General features: G+C 46.4%; 1 protein-coding gene across 13 annotated transcripts in view; it reads left to right on the forward strand.

Moving 5' to 3' along the window:
• The first annotated feature begins 836 nt into the window (after positions 1-836).
• Hps3 (HPS3 biogenesis of lysosomal organelles complex 2 subunit 1) overlaps positions 837-20,698 on the forward strand; it is a 39,894-nt gene continuing 20,032 nt past the window's right edge. For all 13 annotated transcript variants that reach the window (XM_045130749.1, XM_045130750.1, XM_045130753.1 and 10 more), the window contains exons 1-8: positions 837-1,050; positions 2,407-2,898; positions 3,651-3,822; positions 3,915-4,000; positions 8,638-8,833; positions 11,596-11,677; positions 15,109-15,263; positions 18,868-18,976. In XM_045130749.1, the coding sequence (XP_044986684.1) occupies positions 837-1,050; positions 2,407-2,898; positions 3,651-3,822; positions 3,915-4,000; positions 8,638-8,833; positions 11,596-11,677; positions 15,109-15,263; positions 18,868-18,976 (1,506 nt within the window). The remainder of the gene's footprint in view (positions 1,051-2,406; positions 2,899-3,650; positions 3,823-3,914; positions 4,001-8,637; positions 8,834-11,595; positions 11,678-15,108; positions 15,264-18,867; positions 18,977-20,698) is intronic.

Consider the following 20,698-nt stretch of genomic DNA (forward strand, 5'->3'; position numbering starts at 1 on the left):
GGCATTATCTTTTATTTTTTTAGAGTTGCTAAGAATATTTTTAATAATTAAATACGTGGCTCATCTAAAGCTGCCCTCCAAGAGGGGTTTACACAATCAGAACTTCGTAGAACACTGGATTGAGAATAGGAATGCCTCCCCCCCCCCCTTTTTAAAAGATTTTATTTTTATTTATTTATTTGAGAGAGAGGGGGAGAGAGAGAATGGGCGCGCCAGGGCCTCCAGCCACTGCAAATGAACTCCAGACACACGTACACCCTCGTGCATCTGGCTAACCTGGGACCTGGAGAATGAAACGGGGGGGGGGGGTCCTTTGGCTTCGTAGGCATGCGCCTTAACCGCTAAGCCATCTCTCCAGCCCTCCCTTTTAATTTTAAATATTTATTGGTAAGCAGAGAGACAGAGAGAAGAAAGAGAGAGAACTATGGGTGCGCCAGGGCTTGCAGCCACTGCACAGGCACTGCAGCTGCCCCTTGTGCACGGCCTGACTTGGCAGGTCCCGAGGCTTTGCAGGCAAGCGCCTTAACCCCCGAGCCATCTCTGCAGCCCCGGTTCTCCAGTTTCTACCCTGCGGGGCTCAACTGAATGTTTTGTCCAGTGCCCACGGCAGGAAATTCTTTCAATTATGTCTTCTCTTAGCCCCTTGGCAACCTGGTCTTCCCCAGTACGGCAAACCTCGGAGCACCGGCGCGGTTTCTGCAGCCCCAGAGGTCCCGGGGCGGGCGCGGGGTGCCGCGGGCCCTTTAAGAAGGCGCGGGCGCCGCGCGCGCACGTGACGCGGAGCCGGAAGCGGCGGGCGCGCAGCTCGCGGCGGCGGCGGCGGCGGCGGCGGCGGCATGGTGCGCCTCTACAGCCTGCACCCGTTCGGCTCGCAGCAGGTGGTGCCGTGCCGGCGGCCGCCCGAGCGCGTGTGCGGCGGCGGCGACGCCCTGTTCGCGGCGGCGGGCTGCCAGGTGGAGGCGTTCTCCGTGGCGGCGCGCGCGCTCTGCCGGCCCCGGGGCGTCTTCGGCACGCCGGGCCGGGTGCTGCGCATGGCCTACAGCGAGCCGGGTGAGCGCGGGGAGGCCGCGCCTCGGAAGGCCGGAGAGAAGGACGCTCACTACCAACCAGAGGACACCTTGTTATTTATTCCTTTGCTTTGCTTTCGGTTTAGGGAGGGAGGGTCTCCCCGCAGCCCGCGCTGACCCGGAGCCCTTTCTGTAGCCCTTGCCCGACCTGGGTATCTGGCTTATATGGCTCCTGGAGAAGCGAACCTGGGTCCTTTGGCTTTGCTGGCTAGTGCCTTAACCGCTGAGCCATCTCTCCGGGCCACGCGTTTCATTTTGCATTTAGCATTTTGACTTCTCATAAAAATTGATATTTTAATAAGTTAAAAAAAATCTCATAATCAATAATTAAGATCAATTTTTTAGTTTTATTCTATTTCTCACAGTTATGATTTTTGTATATAGGAAAGAGGGTATCCAGTATAAATTCTGTTTAACTGTGAGTCCCTTAATTTGTACTTAGTTTTAGTAAGTTACACATGCTGCTGAAATGTCAGTAGAGCTTTGTTGCAGTTGTAAATGTTTAGTTGTGATAAATAGCAGATACAAGGAATAAAATGTACAATTTCTGTGTTACATAAGTAGTTAATATATTTATCTACAACTAGTTGCATATAGGTTATCTTAAGATACTACAATGTGAAAGGATTATATTTCAGAACCTCAGTGGTTTATGTAACTTAAAAATATGCTGAAGTTTCCATTAACTCAAGAATTTTGCTTAATTTGCTGTTTGTTTTATTTTTTTGTGTAGTTTTATTTTTATTTATTTATTTGAGAGAAAGAGGCAGAGAGAGAGAGAGGGAGAGGGAGAGAATGGGTGCACTACAGCCTCCAGCCACTGTAAACAAACTCCAGATGCATGTGCCCCCTTGTCTATTTGGCTTACTTGAGTTCTGGGGAATGGAACTGAGGTTCTTTGGCTTTTCAGGCAAGTGCCTTAACCCCTTAGCCAACTTCTCCAGCCCTATTTTATTTATTTATTGTTTGTTTATGTGTTAAAGGCGTGCACCACCATGCCTGGCTATTTATTTTTTTATTTATGTATTTATTTGGGACACACAAGAACAGAGAGAGAGTGAGGAAGAGGCAGATAGAGAGAATGGGCATGCCAGGGCATCTATCCACTGCAGACGAACTCCAGACACATATGCCACCTTGTGCATCTGGCTTACGTGGGTCCTGGGGGATCAGACCTGGGTCCTTTGACTTGGCAGGCAAATGCTTTAATCACTAAGCCATCTTTCCAGCCCTTATTTGCTCTTTACTTCAGCAATTCATATGTTCTGTTTTATGACAACCAATTAAGTGATTGTATTTCTAGTTACACATCATCAAGGTAACCTTTCTTCCTTTTCAGGAGACTATTTGGTGACCATCGAAGAGAAAAACAAAACTACATCTCTACATGCATATGTGAACTGGAGAAGCAAAAGGACCGAGAACTGCCGAGTGTGCATCCGGATGGTTGGGCACAGTGTGGAGGCCCCCTTCAGCGAAGCCTTCAGGGACCAGATGTCGATTATCGAAATGCCACTTCCCGAGGCTCCCCTGTGCCTGGCCTGCTGTCCTGTGAAAGGAGACCTCCTTGTTGGGTGCGCAAATCAGTTAGTTTTATTTAGTTTGAAGTATTCGGTCATTAATGAAGAATTCTCAATGCTGGACTTTGAGCGCTCTCTAATCATACACATAGATAACATCACTCCTGTTGAAGTTTCTTTTTGTGTTGGGTATGTTGCTGTTATGTCAGACCTAGAAGTCTTAATCCTAAAACTGGAGTCAGACCCTAGAAGTGAAGAGAGCGTTAACCACCATCCACAGAAGACCAGCGGCCCACTGAGCCAGACGGAAGGTAAAGGATGAATTCACTGGTTTGCTTTATCCATAGAGACATGTTCACCTCTGAAAACCCCTCAAGGACTCTGATGCACACTGTCCCAACCCATCTTCTGTGTAGGGTTACTTATTCCTATCAGACCAAGTTTAAGTTTATGAGTTTTTGGTTGCCTGTATCATATTCTGTAGCATGTGAATATCTTTCTGCATGTATTGGTCAATATGTAATGGAACACCCTCTGCTGGATGAAGGGTTTGTAAAGAAGGAGTTAGTTTTGTTTTCGTTTTGTTGTTGTTGTTGTTATTATTGAAATAGAATCTCTCTATAGCCAGGGTTCCTTAGAACTCCTACTTAGTTTATTTATTTATTTTATTTTCATTTATTTACGAGAGAGAGAGAGGGGGGGGGAGGGAGGGAGAGGGAGGGAGGGGCAGGCAGACAAAGAATTGCTGCAAATGAAGTCCAGTCACACCCACTACTTTGTGCATCTGGCTTTACATGGGTAGTGGGGTATTGAACCTGGGCCATCAGACTTTGCAACCAAGTGCCATCTCTCCAGCCCTCCCGCTTAGTTTAGCTTTAGCTCAAGCATGTGATCCTTCTGTCTCAGCCTACGTAGGGCTGGTGTTACTGATGGCAGTGATTCCTGGTCTGGAGGGGTTCTCGCAGTCACTATCTGTGTGACATTGGATAACACCATGGCTCATTTTCATTCAGGTAGAGCATAGTGCTTGTAGTTATTAAGTTCTGAACTTCTGTTTTTTAAGATGTCAGTCATGAAACTTCACAACTTGAGTCCGATGATTTTGTCATCTGCCAAAAGCCCACGGAGCTTCTTGGAGAAAAGAGCAAGCATTCTGGCGTTTCCGTCACGCTGGAGTCCACGGGACTGGTGGATGCAAAAGTCAAGTATTCGCAGGTTCAGCATCTGCTCTACAGGTACCCGAGCACTGCGGTTGACCCCGTCTGCTCCTTCTGCGTCTGCTCACAGCGCAGCCACCCAGCATTTCCCGTGTCTTTTCCGCCCACAGACGCTTTACTCCCGACGTTTCTTCCTATGCCTTGTCCGATGACATCAAGCTGCATTCCCTTCAGCTGCTCCCCGTTTACCAGACAGGTGAGTGTAAGCAGACCGCATTGTGGAGTGGTGACAAGGCTCCGGGCGGGAGAGCAGTGGTGTGCAGGCCCCGGATGTGGTCCTTTCTGAATCTCCCTGCTGTCCCAAACAAGTTGAGTGCTGTAAAAAGAAAGCCAGGGGGCGGGAGTGATGGCTCAGTGGCTAAGGGCACTTGCTTGCAAAACCTGACAGCCTGGGTTTGATTCCCCAATACCCATGTAAAGCCAGATGCACAAAGTGATGTGTGCATCTGGAGTTCATGCAGTGGCAAGAGGCCCTGTTGTGTCCATTCTCTGTCTCTGCTTAAAAAGAAAACATATTTTTAAAAAGTAAGCCAGGCATAGTGATGCATGCCTTTTATCTCAGCACTCGGGAGGCAGGGGTAGGAGGATCACCTTGAGTTCGAGGCCACCCTGAGATTACAGAGTGCATTCCAGGTCAGCCTGGGCCAGAGTGAAACCCTACTTTGAGAAACAAACAACAACAACAAAAAATGCATAAAGTGAACTAGGGTGAGGAGAAGTGAAGCCATTGAAAAGCTGCGATAGACTAGATCCGTTTCCTTTTTGGAGTGGTCTGTGTGCCCAGAAGAGGAAACGTGAGCCCTGTCAGAGCTGGGTTCCCCTGGAGCATTTGACCAGGCTTCTTGGCATGGCCCTGTGAGCAAGGTGGTAGCTCATGACCTCAATGGCAAGTCATTCAGAGCAGTGGTTTTCAACCATGCCGCACGTTTTTCTTTATCTGGGCACTTCAGAATGCCAGTGCAGGGGCAGAAGAGGTAGCTCGGCTCGTGTAATAGTGCCTGGCACCACTTAAACCTTGGGGTGGTGTCTTGTCATCTCAGCATTTGGTAGGTAGGCAGGAGGCTCAGAAATTGAAGGTCATCCTCAGCTACACAGTGAGCTGTTGGTCAGGCTGGGTTGTGCGAGATACTGTCTTTTTAATCCCAGCAGTTGAGAGGCAGAGATAGGATTGCTGTGAGTTGAGGCCAGCCTGGAGCCACAGAATGAGTTCCAGGTCAACCTAGGCCGGAGTGAGACCTTACCTCAATAAAACAAACAAGATGTCCTGGAGAGATGGCTTAGCAGTTAAGGTGCTTGTCTGCGAAGCCTAAGGACCCAGGTTTGATTCTCTAGGTACCACGAAAACCAGATGCACAAAGTGGCGCATGCATCTGGATTTGGTTTGCAGGGCTAGAGGCCTTGGTGTACCTATTCGGTCTCAAAAAAAAAAAAAAAAAAAAAAGTAAAGTAGCCAACCAGCAAACAAGCCCCGACCTTCACGTTTACACTCTGACATGTGTGCTCCCAACTCCCACTGGGGTTTCTGAAGGCTTTCTGGAAACTGAAGGGTAAATTGGGCCTACCTGGGGACTGGGATTGGTGTTGGGGGGGCGGGAAGAGACCCGTCTAGGCAGAAGGGCTGCGGTGGGGCAGGGTGGGGAGCAGTCTTCCAGGCAGAGGAAGCAGCAAAGCCGTGATGCAGGCAGAAAATGTAGGTTTGAGGAACCGAGAGGCCAGCCAGAAGGAAGCAGGGCAGAGGAGGCTGTGACTCATGACTAGAGACCAGACAGCGTCAGTAGCCCCTTGAGAGGGGGCAGCGCTTCCGTCCAGGGCAAGAGCCAAGCCCGGTCCATTCCACGGCCAGCATCACCTAACTGCGAACTCACCTGGCATCTCTCTGACCCCTCTTGCTGTTCTCCATCCTTCCTGACCTTTCTGTCTCCCACAGACATGCTAAGTGCCCTTTTGTGTAAGACCCATTAGCCGCCTCTTCCTAGGCTTGGAAGTACTTTCTGTATATTGAGCACCGTGACAGCCGTCTGCGCACAGGTCTAACCCTAAGGCCTGGAGCAGCAGCACGGTCTCAGGCATCTGACAAGCATTTGCTGAGTGGACAGACGAGTAGGTGATGTATATCTGGGCTGGGCCCCAAGGAATGAGAAGAATGTTTAGAAGACAAAAATTGTTAAGAGGTTACATGAGGAGCCAACGTGTGTAAGCTGTAAAATAATTATTTGTGCTTGAAGATTGGCAAACAGTTCTGTTTGACTAAAACGCGCACGTTTGTGTGCGTGTACATACACGTGTGTGTGTGTGTGTGTGTGTGTGTGTGTGTGAATGAATGGGGGTGAACTTAGCTTTGGGCCAGTTGGGGAGACTATAGGATTGGACTTGGATTTTTTTTTTTTTTTTTTTTATGAGGTAAGGTCTCACTCTATCCCAAGCTGGCCTGGAATTCACTGTGTAGTCCCAGACTGGACTCAAATTCACAGCAATCCTCGTACCTCTGTCTCCGAGTGCTGGGATTAAAGGTGTGTGCCACCACACTTAGCTTGGACTTGGATATTAATGAGTATCTTTGTGAAGGATTTCATAAGAGGACATTTGAAAAGTTTGGTTATGAAATTTTTCACTGGGGGCTGGAGAAATGACTTAGCAGTTAAGGTGCTTGCCTTTGAAGCCTAAGGACCTGGGTTCAATTTTCCAGTACCCAGGTAAGGCGGATGCACATGGTGGCTCATGCATCTGGAGATTGTTTACAGTGGTTGGAGGCACTGGCATGCCCATTCTTTTTCTCTCTCTTTCTTCCAAATAAATAATAAAAATAAAAATTTCACTGGGAGTGGTAGCACATGCTTTTGATCTCAGCACTCAGGAGGCAAAGGTAGGAAGATCACTGTGAGTTGGGGTCAGCCTGTGACTACAGAGTTCCAAGTCATTCTGGGTTAGAGTGAAACCCTACCTCAGAAAAGAAAAAAAATTGTTTTTTTCAAGCACATTCAGATAGTGGGAAAACACTGCAGTAAACCCATGTTCTCATCATGTAGCTTTGGTATGAGAATTCCCTACACTATGCCAGCTTATTAATTTTTTTTTTTTTTTTGGTTTTATGAGGTAAGGTCTCACTATCCCAAGCTGGCCTCCTACCTCTTAAGATATTATTATATCTTAAAGCTTATTTATAACATTTATCTATAAATATGTCAGCATATGTCATTAAATAGAAAGGATTCTTTTACTTCAACAATTCAGATTACTAGTTCACATAAAAATCCAGTGATATCAGCTGGGCGTGTTGGCTCATGTCTTTAATCCCAGCACTTGGGAGGCAGTTGGGGGATTGCTGTGAGTTCAAGGCCACCCTGAGACTCCATAATGAATTCCAGGTCAGCCTGGGCTACAAGACCTACCTTGAAAAACAAAGCAAAACAAAACAAAATTCAATGATATCATCTGATATTTTGTCAATATTCAGATTTTTCTAATTGTCTTAAGATTTTTTTCTACAGTTCCTTTGTTTGGATCAGATATATAAACAAGTTAGTTTCATACATTGCAAGTGATTTTTTTTTTTTAAATTTTCAAGGGTTTTACTCTAACTCAGGCTGATCTAGAAGTCTACTGAACACTTGAAATATAACTAGAATAAATTAAGGTATACTATAAGACACATACTGTATTTGGAATACTTAGTACAAAAAATAAAATACTAGGCTTTTGTTTGAAATTTTTCCTTTTTGAAATATAATACCAGAAATTATAGATTCATATAAAGTTTTTTTTATTCGACAGTACAAGTGTAGCCTCAGGCTTGATTTTTTTTTTAAGTATTTGAGAGAGCAAGAGAATGAGAATGGGCATGCCAGGACCTCCAGCCACTGCAAATGAAATATAGAGGCATGTGCCACCATGTGCACCTGGTTTATGTGGGACCTGGAGAATCAAACCTGGGTCCTTAGGCTTTGCAGACTTGCACCTTAACCACTAAGCCATATCTCCAACCCTTGTTTTGTTTTTTGAGGTTGGGTCTCGCTCTAGCCCAGGCTGACCTGGAACTCATTCTGTAGTCTCAGGGTGGCCTTGAACTCATAGCAATCCTCTTACCTCTGCCTCTTGAGTGCTGGGATTAAAGGTCACTATATCCCTGGCTTGATTCTTTTTTGTTTTTTTCCAAGGTAGGGTCTCTAGCTCAGGCTGACCCGGAATTCACTATGTAGTCTCAGGGTGGCATTGAACTCATGGGCATCCTCCTACCTCTGCCTCCCATGTGCTGTGGTTAAAGGAGTGCTCTACCATACCCGACGATTCTTTCTTCCTTCCTTCCTTCCTTCCGTCCGTCCGTCCGTCCGTCCTTCCTTCCTTCCTTCCTTCCTTCCTTCCTTCCTTCCTTCCTTCCTTCCTTCCTTCCCTCCTTCCTTCCCTCCTTCCTTCCCTCCCTCCCTCCCTCCTTCCCTCCTTCCCTCCTTCCCTCCTTCCCTCCTTCCCTCCTTCCTCCCTCCCTCCCTCCCTCCCTCCCTCCCTTCCTTCCTTCCTTCCTTCCTTCTTTGTAGCACAAGTGAGTGGAGCTCTCTAAGCTTGTGCCAGCTGCTGGACTCTTGTGAGACAATAGCCATTGACCATGACTTTGTTCTGTTCATTCTTCAGGGGTGGGGTTGTAAAAGGTGGTGTCCTAATTATATCATTTCCTTCACATTTCCCGCAGTGTTCGTCTCCAAGAGCAGCTTCTCCTTAGCAAGGCTTTATTTTAGCCACTGATCCAGTCTGCACAGAAAAGCCAGGATGCTGGCCGGCCCCTTGTCTTGGTGGTCTCCCGGGGTTTTTCGCTCACTGCTTTCGCGGTGTCTCTCCCTGCAGGGCCTCCCGCCTGGGAGGAGGAGGCGGCGCAGACTCGGGACAAAGAGCCGCGGACTGTGTTCTGCTTCTTCTCGCTGCCTCACGCGGGCTATCTGTACACGGTGGCGAGGCCCGTGGGGCTGACGTCGGTCTACCAGTACCCCGAGACGTCTCTGCAGGCAGTGCTCACACCACAGTTTCTGCACGTCATCACAAGGTACTGCGACCGTGCCACTGACGGGGCTTTGAGTCACTCCGTTTTCTTGACGTGTGTGTGGTGTAAGCAGTGTGCTATGCGGTGCATGTACTACATGCAGGGGTGGGGGGGGTGTACACTGTGTGTATTATATAGAGGTGAGTGTGCATGTGTAATGTGTGGTGTGGCACATGACGCTTGTGTTGTATGCAGGTGTGTGTGTGATGTGTTATATACAGGTGTGTGTATGTGTGTATGTAATGTGTGTGGTGTGGTATACTATACATGTGTTATGTATAGGCGTGAGGTGTATGTGGTATGTCTGGTGTGGTATATAATGCATATGTGTACACAGGTGTGGTGTGTGTGGTGTGGCATATGATGTGTGTTTGAGATGGTTACAGAGCATCAAGTGGAAATGCTGTGTAGACTATAGGTAAGGGTGGAGAAGACCATGTAGATATTTAAAAGAATACAAATAAGATTAAAAAAAGAAATAAAAAATGTAGATATTTACTGCCATCAAAAATAAGCTGATTTTGAGGGTGGAGAGATGACCTGGTGGTTTAGACACTTGCTTGCAAAGCCGAAGGACCTAGATTTGAATCCCCAGGACCCATGTGGCACATTTGTCTTTTTGTTCACAGTGGCTGGAGGCCCTGGCATGCTCATTCTCTTATCTGCTTTGCTCTTTCTCTTTTTTTTCCTGCCTTTTAAAAAATTTTTTTATTTTTTATCTTTTCACAATTTTTATTAACATTTTCCATGATTATAAAAAATATCTCATGGTAATACCTTCCCCCCTACACTTTCCCCTTTGAAATTCCATTCTCCATCATATTACCTCCCCATCTCAATCATTCTACTTACATATATACAATACAAACTTATTAAGTACCCTCCTCCCTTCCTTTCTCTTCCCTTTATATCTCCTTTTTAACTTACTGGCCTCTGCTACTAAGTATTTTCCTTCTCACGCATAAGCCTAATCATCTGTTTTGTTCTTTCTCTTAAATAAAAAAAAAATAATAATAGAAAAGCTGATTCTCACAGTATTACTTTTTTAAAAAATTTTTTATTAACATTTTCCATGATTATAAAATATATCCCATGGTAATTCCCTCCCTCCCCACCCCCACACTTTCCCATTTGAAATTCCATTCTCCACAATATTACTTTTAACATTGTTGCTGTGACAGAATGCTTGAACAACTTTAGGACAAGGATTTCTGAGGTGCCTGGTGTCACGGTGACAGCCGCCGTGGTCAGCGTGCAGCACAGCATCCACATCATGACAGCTGCAGAGCAAGGGCTGTGCAGATTAGCCTGCTTTTGCTCCCTTCTCCCTTTTACTCTGTGGACCCTCAGCCCATGGGATGTTGTGCGACCCTGTACTCAGGTTCCGTCTTCCCACCTCACTAACCCTATCCAGAGGAGTGGCTCACTAACCCTCTCGGAGAGTTTGAACCTAGGCAGGCTGTCAATGGGGCATCATTGTATACCCCCAGATCACACCGTGCAGCCCGCCTGGTCTCAGACTTAACTCCTGCTGTCTCGGCCCCCAGGTGCAGGTGTGTCACCGTGCCCAGCTCCCCTTTCCTCCCCATTTGTCGTGAATTAATGTGGAATGCAGAGTCCATAGCACATATTATGAGGATTGGAAGGAACTTAAAAGTACTGAATTCTTTTTTCCTTCCTGAGGTAGGAAATTATTGGAATTTTTCTTAAGTCTGTTTCACACTGTATATGTTGGACAGCTTTCTTTTTTATAGGTTTTTTATTATTTATTTTATGAGAGGGGTTAGAGAATTGGCGTGCTAGGGCCTCTAGCCACTGCAGTTGAACTCCAGGCACTTGGGCCACATTGTGTGCATGCATCACCTGTGTGTTCTGGAGAGTTGAACCTGGGTCCTCAGGCTTCGCAGGCAAGCGCCTTAACCGCTAAGGCATCTCTCCAGCTCTATCTTGGTTGGACATCTTTCCATGCCAACACTTTTCAGTTTACTTTCTCCTTTTGTGGTTCAGCTTGATATTTAAACTGTGGCTGACAGACTGGGTGTCTGTAGGTGGAAGATGAAAGAAGCTTCTGCCTTTTTGTCTCCAGAACCTAAGTCGCTGATTTTGCGGTCATAGGCACTCCTCATGATGTCTTGGGGAGGGCTTGTTTGCCCCCACTCTCAGCTCTCCCCCAGGGCGTGCACTGCTGCGCTGAGGAGGGAGTGGAGGTGGCGCAGCGGGCCGGGCGCTGAGCGTGAGCGGCGGGCGGGGTCCTGGCTGAGCACTTTCCCCCAGTGAGCCCCGGCTCTCCAGCGTCCAGCGTGTCACTGCTTCTCTTGTGGAAGACACACTTTTACTTTATGTGACTGTTGGGATTGGTTTACTAATTCTTTTAAATTTCTGTGTATATTTCTCTTAGTTTCTAATTTAGCAATAGTCTCTTTTAAAAAAAAAATTACTTATTTGCAAGGGGAGAACGGGCGTGCCAGGGCCTCTAGCCCCGCTGCGAACGAACTCCAGACGCGTGCCCGCTTTGTACACTTGGCTTAGATGGAACTGGGGAACCAAGACCAGGTCCTTAGGCTTTGCAGGCAAGTGCCTTAACTGCTGAGCCATCTCTCCAGTCCCTGACTTCTTTCTGACAAAGCAGTCTAGGCCGTCACCGTTCGGCAGACATCAGCGTCTTCTCCCACCGCCAGCGTGCTGCATGCCTGCCGGCCGCTGTGGCGGCTCCTGGCCTCCAGCACTGGCCTCCAGCACGCTGCGTGTCTCTCTCTCTCCCTCAGCCACAACCTGCAGTGTTTCACCGTGCGGTGCAGCGCCGTGGTAGCTCGGGAGGAGGACCCGTACATGGACACCACCCTGAAGGTCAGAGCTGGCTTTGCTGACAGGGACACTGAGACCGCCAGGGGACTCGGGACCTCACGTAGTAGTTTTGCTCTCAGCCCCAGGCCTGGCAGAAGCTGAAGGCCTGAGACTGTGATGCTCACTCAGTCCGTGGTTCAGTGCATAAGATAATTAGCATTTCAGTTGTGGTATGGCTGATGGTATTTTTGTTTGTTTGTTTTTGTTGTTTTTGGTTTGTGAGGGAGTGTCTCCCTTTAGCCAGGCTGACCTGGAATTCACTATGTAGTCTTAGGGTGGCCTTGAACTCACGACTATCCTCCTACCTCTGCCTCCCAAGTGTTGGGATTAAAAGTGTGTGCACCACCATATCCTGTGAGAGCTCATTTTTAAAATTAGAATTATTGCTATAATAAAAATGCAAACATGAGAGGTGAAGAAAATCCTGTATATTTTTTGTTCTTGTCTTCTTCCCCTCCCTTTTCAAACCTAAGACAGACATGGGCTTAATGTAGAGCAATGGGACAACTCCAGAATATATAATGGCTGGATGTAGTTGCACACATCTTTAATCTCAGCACTAGGGAGGCTGAGGTATGAGAATCATTGTGAGATGAGGCCAACCTGAGGCTACATAGTACATTTCAGGTCAGCCTGAGCTAGAGGGAGACCCTACCACAAACAAACAGAAAAGAATATATATTGAGGAGCTGGGGAGATAGCTCAGTGGTTAGGGGTGCTTGCTTTCAAACCTGCTCACCTGTGTTTGGTCTTCTCAGCATCCATTTAAAACTGGACACAAAATGGCACACACTTCTGTGATCTCAATGAAGCTACTGCAGTGGAAGATGGAGGCAGGAGAATCCAAAGCTCACGGTCCAGCTAGTTTGGTGCATGCATTATAGGCAGAACAAGAGAGAGAGACTTAGAGGTGGTTTTCTGACCTTTACATGTGTGCTGTGTCATGTATGCATGTGTGTGCACTTGCGTGTGCATGCACACACACACAGGCATATATATAAGTGTTGCAGCCCAGTTTGCATTGCTGATAGAAATCACCTGACCAAGAGCAGCTTGTGGGAAAAAAAGAGGTTTGTTTTGGCCTACAGGCTCGAGGGGAAGTTCCATGATGGCAGGGAAAATGATGGCATGAGCAGAGTGTGGACATCACCCCCTGGCCAACATTAGGTGAGCCATAGCAACAGGAGGGTGTGCCAAACACTGGCAAGGGGACACTTGCTGTAACACTCATAAGCCCATCCCTAACAACACATTGCCTCCAGGAGGTGTTAATTCCCAAATCTCCATCAGCTGGGAAGCTAGCATTCAGAACACCTGAGTTGATGGGGAACACCTGAATCATACCACCACAATAAGGAATTGAAGCATGATGAATCTACATTTGAAAGCAACATAATTCCATGTTCCATATGTCATAAAACCAGAGGGAAGGAACAGGAAAGGAAAGAGGAGAGAGAAGAGCAGAGGGTGGCAGCTCATAGGGTACACTGCCCCCCAGTCAATGGAGGCATGAGAGGGAAGGGCAGTGGCTGTCACATCTCCTAGAGAGAGAATGGGATGGGTGTGCCAGGGCCTCCAGCCACTGTCAACAAACTCCACATGTATGTACCACCCTTTGCATCTGGCTTATGTGGGTACAGGGGAATCGAACCTGGGTCCTTAGCTTTGCAGGCAAACGCCTTAGCTGCTAAGCCACCTCTCCAGCACAACCTCAGGCATTTTTATGAATGAAAAGATAGAGGTGTTTCCCCATCCACTGTGTACAAAGGGGTGGTGAAAATGACCTCAAAAACAAAAGTCTTGGGCTGGAGAGATGGCTTAGCGGTTAAGTGCTTGCCTGTGAAGCTTAAGGACCCCGGTTCGAGGCTCGATTCCCCAGGACCCACGTTAGCTAGATGCACAAGGGGGCACATGTGTCTGGAGTTCGTTTGCAGTGGCTGGAAGCCCTGGTGTGCCCATTCTCTCTGTTTCTCTCCCTCTCTCTCTCTCTCTCTTTCTCTCTATCTCTCTCAAATAAATAAATAAAAATAGACAAAAAAGGAAACAAAAGTCTTAATGGAAGAGAGAGCAGGGCCTACTAACACTTTGTGAGCTTCCTTTCATAGCTCTTATCTGTTCTTTTGTTTGGTTTTGTTTTGGTTTTGAGGTAGGGTCTCACTCTAGCCCAGACTGACCTGGAATTCACTATGGAGTCTCAGGATGGTCTTGAACTCACAGGGATCCGCTTATCTCTGCCTCCCAAGTGCTGGGACCAAAGGTGTGCCCCACCACACCTGGCCTGTTATCTGCCCTTTAATTAATGTTCCATCTGGAGTAGAACCCCTGCGCCTCCCCCTTACGTGACACATCCTAGCCAGTTGCTGTCCAAGAGCTTGCTTCACACACATGGTCAGGGCCATGTGGACATGTGAACACTTCTTGCACACACCCATACTCTCTGCCATAGTACATCCTTTTATAGTGTTTGTTTTTCCCTAGAAACACCATTCAGGCATACCTCTAAGCCGGCCTAGCAGACGCGATGGGGGTGTTGCTGGGTGGCAGGTGGCCAGCAGCGGGCTTTTCTTGCAGAGGGTGTGAGGGGCGCTCTGTGAGCTCCGCGGCTGTGAGACTGCACACCTGTGCAGGCAGCAGATGCGAAGTGACTGCACAGTAGATGGTTGGTGACATAGGGGTAGGCTACATAAAGACAAGAATTTGGGTGTTGGGTGCAGAGGGAATTTTATCAACTAAGCATACTGCTTGTTTTTTTGAGACTGAGACTCATGTGATCCAGACTGGCCTTGAACTAACTCACTCACTATGTAGCCACAGATGACCTTGAGCTCCCGACCTTCCTGCAGCTGCCTCCTGAGTGCTGGGCTGGCAGGCCTCTCCACCACCCCTGCAGTACAGTATGTGGTAGTGGGCATCAGGCGCAGGGCTTTTGTGTGTGCAGGATAAGCACTGCCAGCTAAGCTGCATCCCCGGCCCTGACTTTGAAGACGAAGTTCACACACATTTATTCCTCGGTCACATTCTTTTTTAAAAAATATTTATTTTTATGCTGGGTGAGGTGGCGCACGCCTTTAATCCCAGCATTTGGGAGGCAGAGGTAGGAGGCTTGCCATGAGTTCGAGGTCACCCTGAAACTGCATAATGAATTCCAGGTCAGCCTGGGCTACAGTGAGAACCTACCTTGAAAAGCCAAAAAGGTATATATATATATAATTTATTTATTTGAGAGAGGGAAAGAGGCACACAGAGAGAGAATGGGCATGGCAGGGCCTCCAGCCATTGCAAACGAACTCCAGACGCGTGCACCCCCTTGTGCGTCTGGCTTATGTGGGTGCTGGAGAATCACACTGGGATCCTCTAGCTTTGCAGGCAAGTGTCTTAACTGCTAAGCCATCGCTCCAGCCCCTCAGTCACAGTCTTAATCTTTCCTTCCGTAGGCTTGCCCACCTGTCAGTATGGATGTGTGCGCACTGAGGATTCAGCTCTTCATAGGCCTTAGAGCCATTTGTCACTTTAGAAACTACGTCATACTTTTGACCAAGGCAGACCCTGAGGCCATCCCAGAGAGAACACAGTCACCCAAGAGGCTTCTGTAAGCATCCCTTTGCTCTGATCATTTCAGCCAGCCTCTGGAGTGGAGTGTGACTGATATATTTTGTGTGTGTCTTAGTTTTAAACTTTTTTTTAAAAAATTCAAAACTTGGGGGCTAGAGAAATGGCTTGGTAGTTAAGGCACTTGGCTGCGAAGCCTAAGGTCCCACGTTCTGCTCTCCAGATCCCATGTTAGGCAGACACAAAGGTGAGGTAAGCACAAGGTTGCATAGGCCCACTAGGTGGTGTAAGCGTCTGGAGTTTGATTCAGTGGCTGAAGTCCTGGTGCACCAATTCTCTCTCTGTCATTCCCTCTTTAAAAATAAAATAAAAGTTTGGAATAATCAGATGTCCTTTTCCCAGAGAAAGTAAAGATGGATCTAATGATGTCTATGAAATTGTTTATAACTTACTTTGGAATTTTTAGAAGAAAATGAATTATAAAATAGTTTCAGTTCACATTATTGTTTTAGATAAGAATTTAAAGGTTTTGGTCTTCTGTGTAATTATTGGTATAAGCAGCCGTAATGCTAATTTGTAAGGCTTTTGCTACTGTTTTCTTTGATATTTTAATAGCTACATTTAAAAAAAATATATTTATTTGAGAGAGAGAGAGAAGGGGGGCAGATAGAGAATGGGCACACCAGGGTCTGTAGCCACTGCAGATGAACTCCAGATGCTTGTGCAACTTTGTGGGTACTGGGGAATCGAACCAGGGTACTTTGGCTTTGCAGGCATGTGCCTTATCCACTAAGCTATCTCTCCAGTCCAGTAGTTACATTTTTTTAGTTTAAAGAATACTTTATCTGTAATCAGTCCTATATAGGTAAGACCTCACATATTTAATAATGCTTTGTTACTCTTGTCAAAATGAAAAAAATGTTTCTAGACTGTTACAGTTACTGATTTTTGTGCAGTGCCACCTCGCTACAGCACAACTGGTTTCCAGACATTCAGATCATTAAATCTGTGCCAATGTATCTATGTGAAAAGGTCAGTAGTAACAGCCTGCTAAGCGTCAGGGTCAGAAGTGGCTTTTCCAGGGTCTTCAGTGATGCAGACAGAATAGCAGCGCCATCCAGCAGGCTTTCATAACAAATAAAAAGTAGAAAACAAGGGGGCTGGAGAGATGACTCAGCAGCGAAGGCACTTGCTGGCAAAGCCTAATAACCCAGGTTCAATTCTCCCGAACCCACATAAAACCAGGCGCACAAAATGGCGCATGTGTCTGGAGTCCATTGACAGTGGCTAGAAGCCCTGGCACACCTGTTCTCTCTATCTCTCTTTGATTGCAACTAACTAAGTAAAAATATTTAAAAGTAAAAAACAAAATATGAGAAAACAGCCAAGTCTTGCTGCTGTTACTGTACAGTGTCTTTATTTTATGTTATTTATTTTTATTTTAGAGAGAGTGAGTGAGAGAATTAGTACCCTAGGGCCTCAGCTGCTGCAACTGCACGCCATGCACTTGTGCCACCTAGTGGGTATGTGTGACCTTGTACTTGCCTCACCTTTGTGTGTCTGGCTTATGGGAAATCTGGAGAGTCCAACATGGGTCCTTAGGCGTCGCAGGCAAGCACCTTAACTGCTAAGCCATCTCTCTAACCCACAGTGTTCTTTTTTAAGCTTCTCAGTCATTAGGTGGAAAGTTTCTAGAGTAGCATCATACAGCTCCGACACAGCATGATCATTGCCACATATCGTAATGCAAGTACAAGGTGTTTTTCTCCCAGAGAGGAGATCCGGGACCATCTTACATCTGCAATGCCAGAGGACACAGCTTCCTGTGCATTGTCCTGGGCTTGACTCTGCTTTCCCAACAAAGGGCCCAAAGGATGGTGTGGTGCAGCTCTGTATAGATTGTGCTCTCTTAATAGATATTCTTTCACTGGCTCCATACTTTTGTGTATTCAGTCTTCATGAACTTTATAATGGCTGAAAATCATTATGGTAACCATCTCCACACAGCAAAACTAACCGGGAGATCCATACAAGGATGACTGACCGGTACTTCACTAATAACGCTTACATGTATTATTTTCTACTCCACATGTACAGGCATAGGGAATGGAATCTCATTTGAACATTCCTCTAGGGAATATTTAATCACAAAAGATATGTTTGTGGAAGGGAAACAGGTAGTGTCTTTCAAGCATGTTATAGGTTTTACTTTTTTTTTTTCCAAGAAAGTGTCACACTATGTAGCCCAGGCTGGCCTTGAGCTCACAATTTTCCTGCCCTCATCTCCCGACCACTGGGGTTATAGGTGTGCGTCCCCACACCTAGCTTAGGGAGTTTCTTCTGACACACAGTTCTGTGTTTCCGAACTGTCTGAGCCTGGGCTTTGCTCCACAGGAATCAAAGGTTGACTTGGGTAACTAGCCATGTAGAACACTTCCAGAGTGGGCCAAGGCTGACTGACCCTGAAAGCACTCGGGTGTGGGAAAAGCAGTGACTTCCTTGTATGTTTGATACTTAGAATCTTCTGCTCTGTGGTCCGATGTGTTGTCCATTGTGCTACTGTCCCCGATTACATTTTAGGATAGAGTATTTATAAATTATTTAAACATTTAAAAATCTATTTGAGGGGCTGGAGAGATGGCTTAGCAGTTAAGGCATTTGCCTGCAAAACCTAAGGACCCAGGTTCCATTCTCCAGTACCCGCATAAGCCAGATGCACATGGTAGCGCACGCATCTGGAGTTCGTTCGCAATGGCTGGAGGCCCTGGTGTGCCCATTCTCTGTCTCTCTTCTCTCTATATCTCTGCAAATTAATATTTTTTAAAAATTTATTTGAAAATTCATTTGATCAAAAACTTAGAAGGATTTTATACTTCAGAAAATGCATCATGGTGAAAGCAAGAGGTAAGGCATTTTTTTGGTTTTTCAAGGTAGGGTCTCACTCTAGTCTAGGCTGACCTGGAATTCACTATGTAGTCTCAGGGTGGCCTCGAACTCACAGTGATCCACCTCCCCCTGCCTCCTGGGATTAAAGGCATGTGCCACCACACCCAGTGCCACCACGCCCAGCAAGACAATATTTTTTTAAAAAGTTTTTAAATTTTTATTTATTTATTTAAGAGAGGGAAAGAGACAGGCACATACAGAGGGGGAGGGAGGGAGAAAGAGAGAGAGAGAATGGGTGTGCCAGGGCCACCAGCCACTGCAAACGAACTTCAGACGCATGTGCCACCTTGTGTGTCTGGGTTACGTGGGTCCTGGGGAATCGAACTGAGTCCTTTGGCTTTGTAGGTAAGTGCCTTAACTGCTAAGCCATCTTTCCAGCATAAGACAGTGTTTTAAGCAGGCCTGGGCACAAGTACTTTTGTAGCTGACGGGGTCTTGCCTATAATACTCATTCAATAATTGGAAGCAAAATTGGTTTGTTATTATATGATGCTGAGTATGAAGTGCGATAGGCCTCTTTTGTAATGTAATATGAACTAATTATCTTTGAAAATCAACTGTCCATGCACTGAAGAAAACGCTAAATGAAATGATTTTATAATTGCATTATTTTATAGTACCTGATATTTACTAATATTAAGAGCTTCAGTTCATTAATAATAAGTTTTATAATTGTTATTATTATTTTTTTTTTTTAGGTCTAGAAAAGATACCAGTGTGAAAACCAAAATACCTCCTGTAGCCGAGACTGGGTGGAATTTGTATATTGTGAATACCATTTCACCAGTGCAACTATACAGAGAAATGGTACTTTTTCAGATGTCTGATTTTTTTTTTTTTTTTTTTTTTTTTTTGAGGTAGGATCTCACTCTAGCCTAGGCTGACCTAGAACTCACCATGTAGTCTCAGGGTAGCCTCGACCTCACAGCAACCCTCCTACCTCTGCCTCCCAAGCGCTGCGATTAAAGGCATGTGCTGCCATGCCCACTGTCTGATTTTTTTTTTTTTTTTTTTTTTTTTTTTTGGTTTTTTGAGGTAGGGTCTCACTCTAGTTCAGGCTGACCTGGACCTCACTTTGTAGTCTCAGGGTGGCCTCAAACTCACAGTGATCCACCTACCTCTGCCTTCCAAGTGCTGGGATTAAAGGTGTGCGCCACCACGCCCAGCTGATTTTTTTTTAATACTCATTTGTGTGTGTGTGTGTGTGTGTGTGTGTGTGTGTGTGCGCGCGTGTGCACGCATGCTTTTTTCTTTTCTTTATCTGGCTTTATATGGGTGCTGGGCATTGAACCTGGGCTGGCTGACTTTGCAAGCAAGCGCCTTTCACCGCTGGGCCATCATACAGTCAGCATGCCACAGCCGAACGCCTCCCAGGCTCTGTGACAGTGAAGTGTGTATGTTTCTTTGCCTCGTCTGCACAGCTTCTGACATGTGGAATTCCCTCACTAAAGCTGAGATTCCCTTATTCCTACTCACCCTCTAGAGAGGACCACTGAGCCAGTGTGAGCTTAGCAGCCCTTGGCTTTGAGCCCTAGCAGAGAGCAAAGCGATAGAGCGTGAAGGAGTCTGCAGTCATTTACTCCTGCCTCACTCTTCTTCCTCTGAGATCTTGGTAGCCATGGACAGGGCCTCGCGTGGTCACTGAGGGTTTCCTGCTCATCTCTGGCATTTTTTTAACCTCACAGTAATTTCAAACATAGAGAAAAGTTGGAAGAATGAGAGCATTGTAAGGAAAACCTGTATGCCTGCTCATATGGATTTACCATAGTCAGCTCCCCCACCCCCACGATCTTGCACTTTCCCGACTCGCATGTGTTTAACTGACCCATGGGAGGTGAGTCGCAAATGTCGTGAACGTCATCACGGTTTTCTCTGGTGCTTCTGCATTTCCAAGAACCACAGTGTTCTTCTGATCACTGTAGCACAGCCCGGGCTCCAGGAAGTATAATTGTTTGTTGCTTTGGTTTTTTGAAACAGTCTTGCTAAGTGAACCCTTGGCACAGGACTTACCTTGTAGACCAGGCTGAGCACAGATCTACGAGCTTCTGCCTCCAAGTCCTTAAGTCCTGGAATTACAGGTGTGAGCCACCCTTCTTGACTTTAAATGTCATCTGGACACAAAATCTCGTCCACAGTTCATACCCCAGTTTTGCTCATTGATTCAGTGATAGCTAATGCCTCCCCTTTCCCTTCAGTCTGGGAAGATTCTCCAGTTCAGAATCTGCTAGCATGCTTAATTGTCATATCTGCTTAGCCTTCTTAAATCCAGAATGTTTCTATAGCCTTATATTGTATTTTCTGACATTGTAATTTTTGGAAATTATGATTTTTTTTCTCTACCTTTTCCTTTCCCTTTTTGAGAATGTTCTATATTTTTAATCATTAGATCTCTGGGTATGTATTCTCAGCTAGAATGCAGCATTGTTTTTCTAGCGTGCCACATCCCAGAGCCTGTAACGACCACTGGCCCTCACTGGTGAGGTTAGTTCTGTTAATCAGGACAGCATGCTGCCCGACCTGCCCCTGGCA

This window comes from Jaculus jaculus, chromosome 12 (assembly GCF_020740685.1).
Source record: "Jaculus jaculus isolate mJacJac1 chromosome 12, mJacJac1.mat.Y.cur, whole genome shotgun sequence".
NCBI classification, from domain to species: domain Eukaryota; kingdom Metazoa; phylum Chordata; class Mammalia; order Rodentia; family Dipodidae; genus Jaculus; species Jaculus jaculus.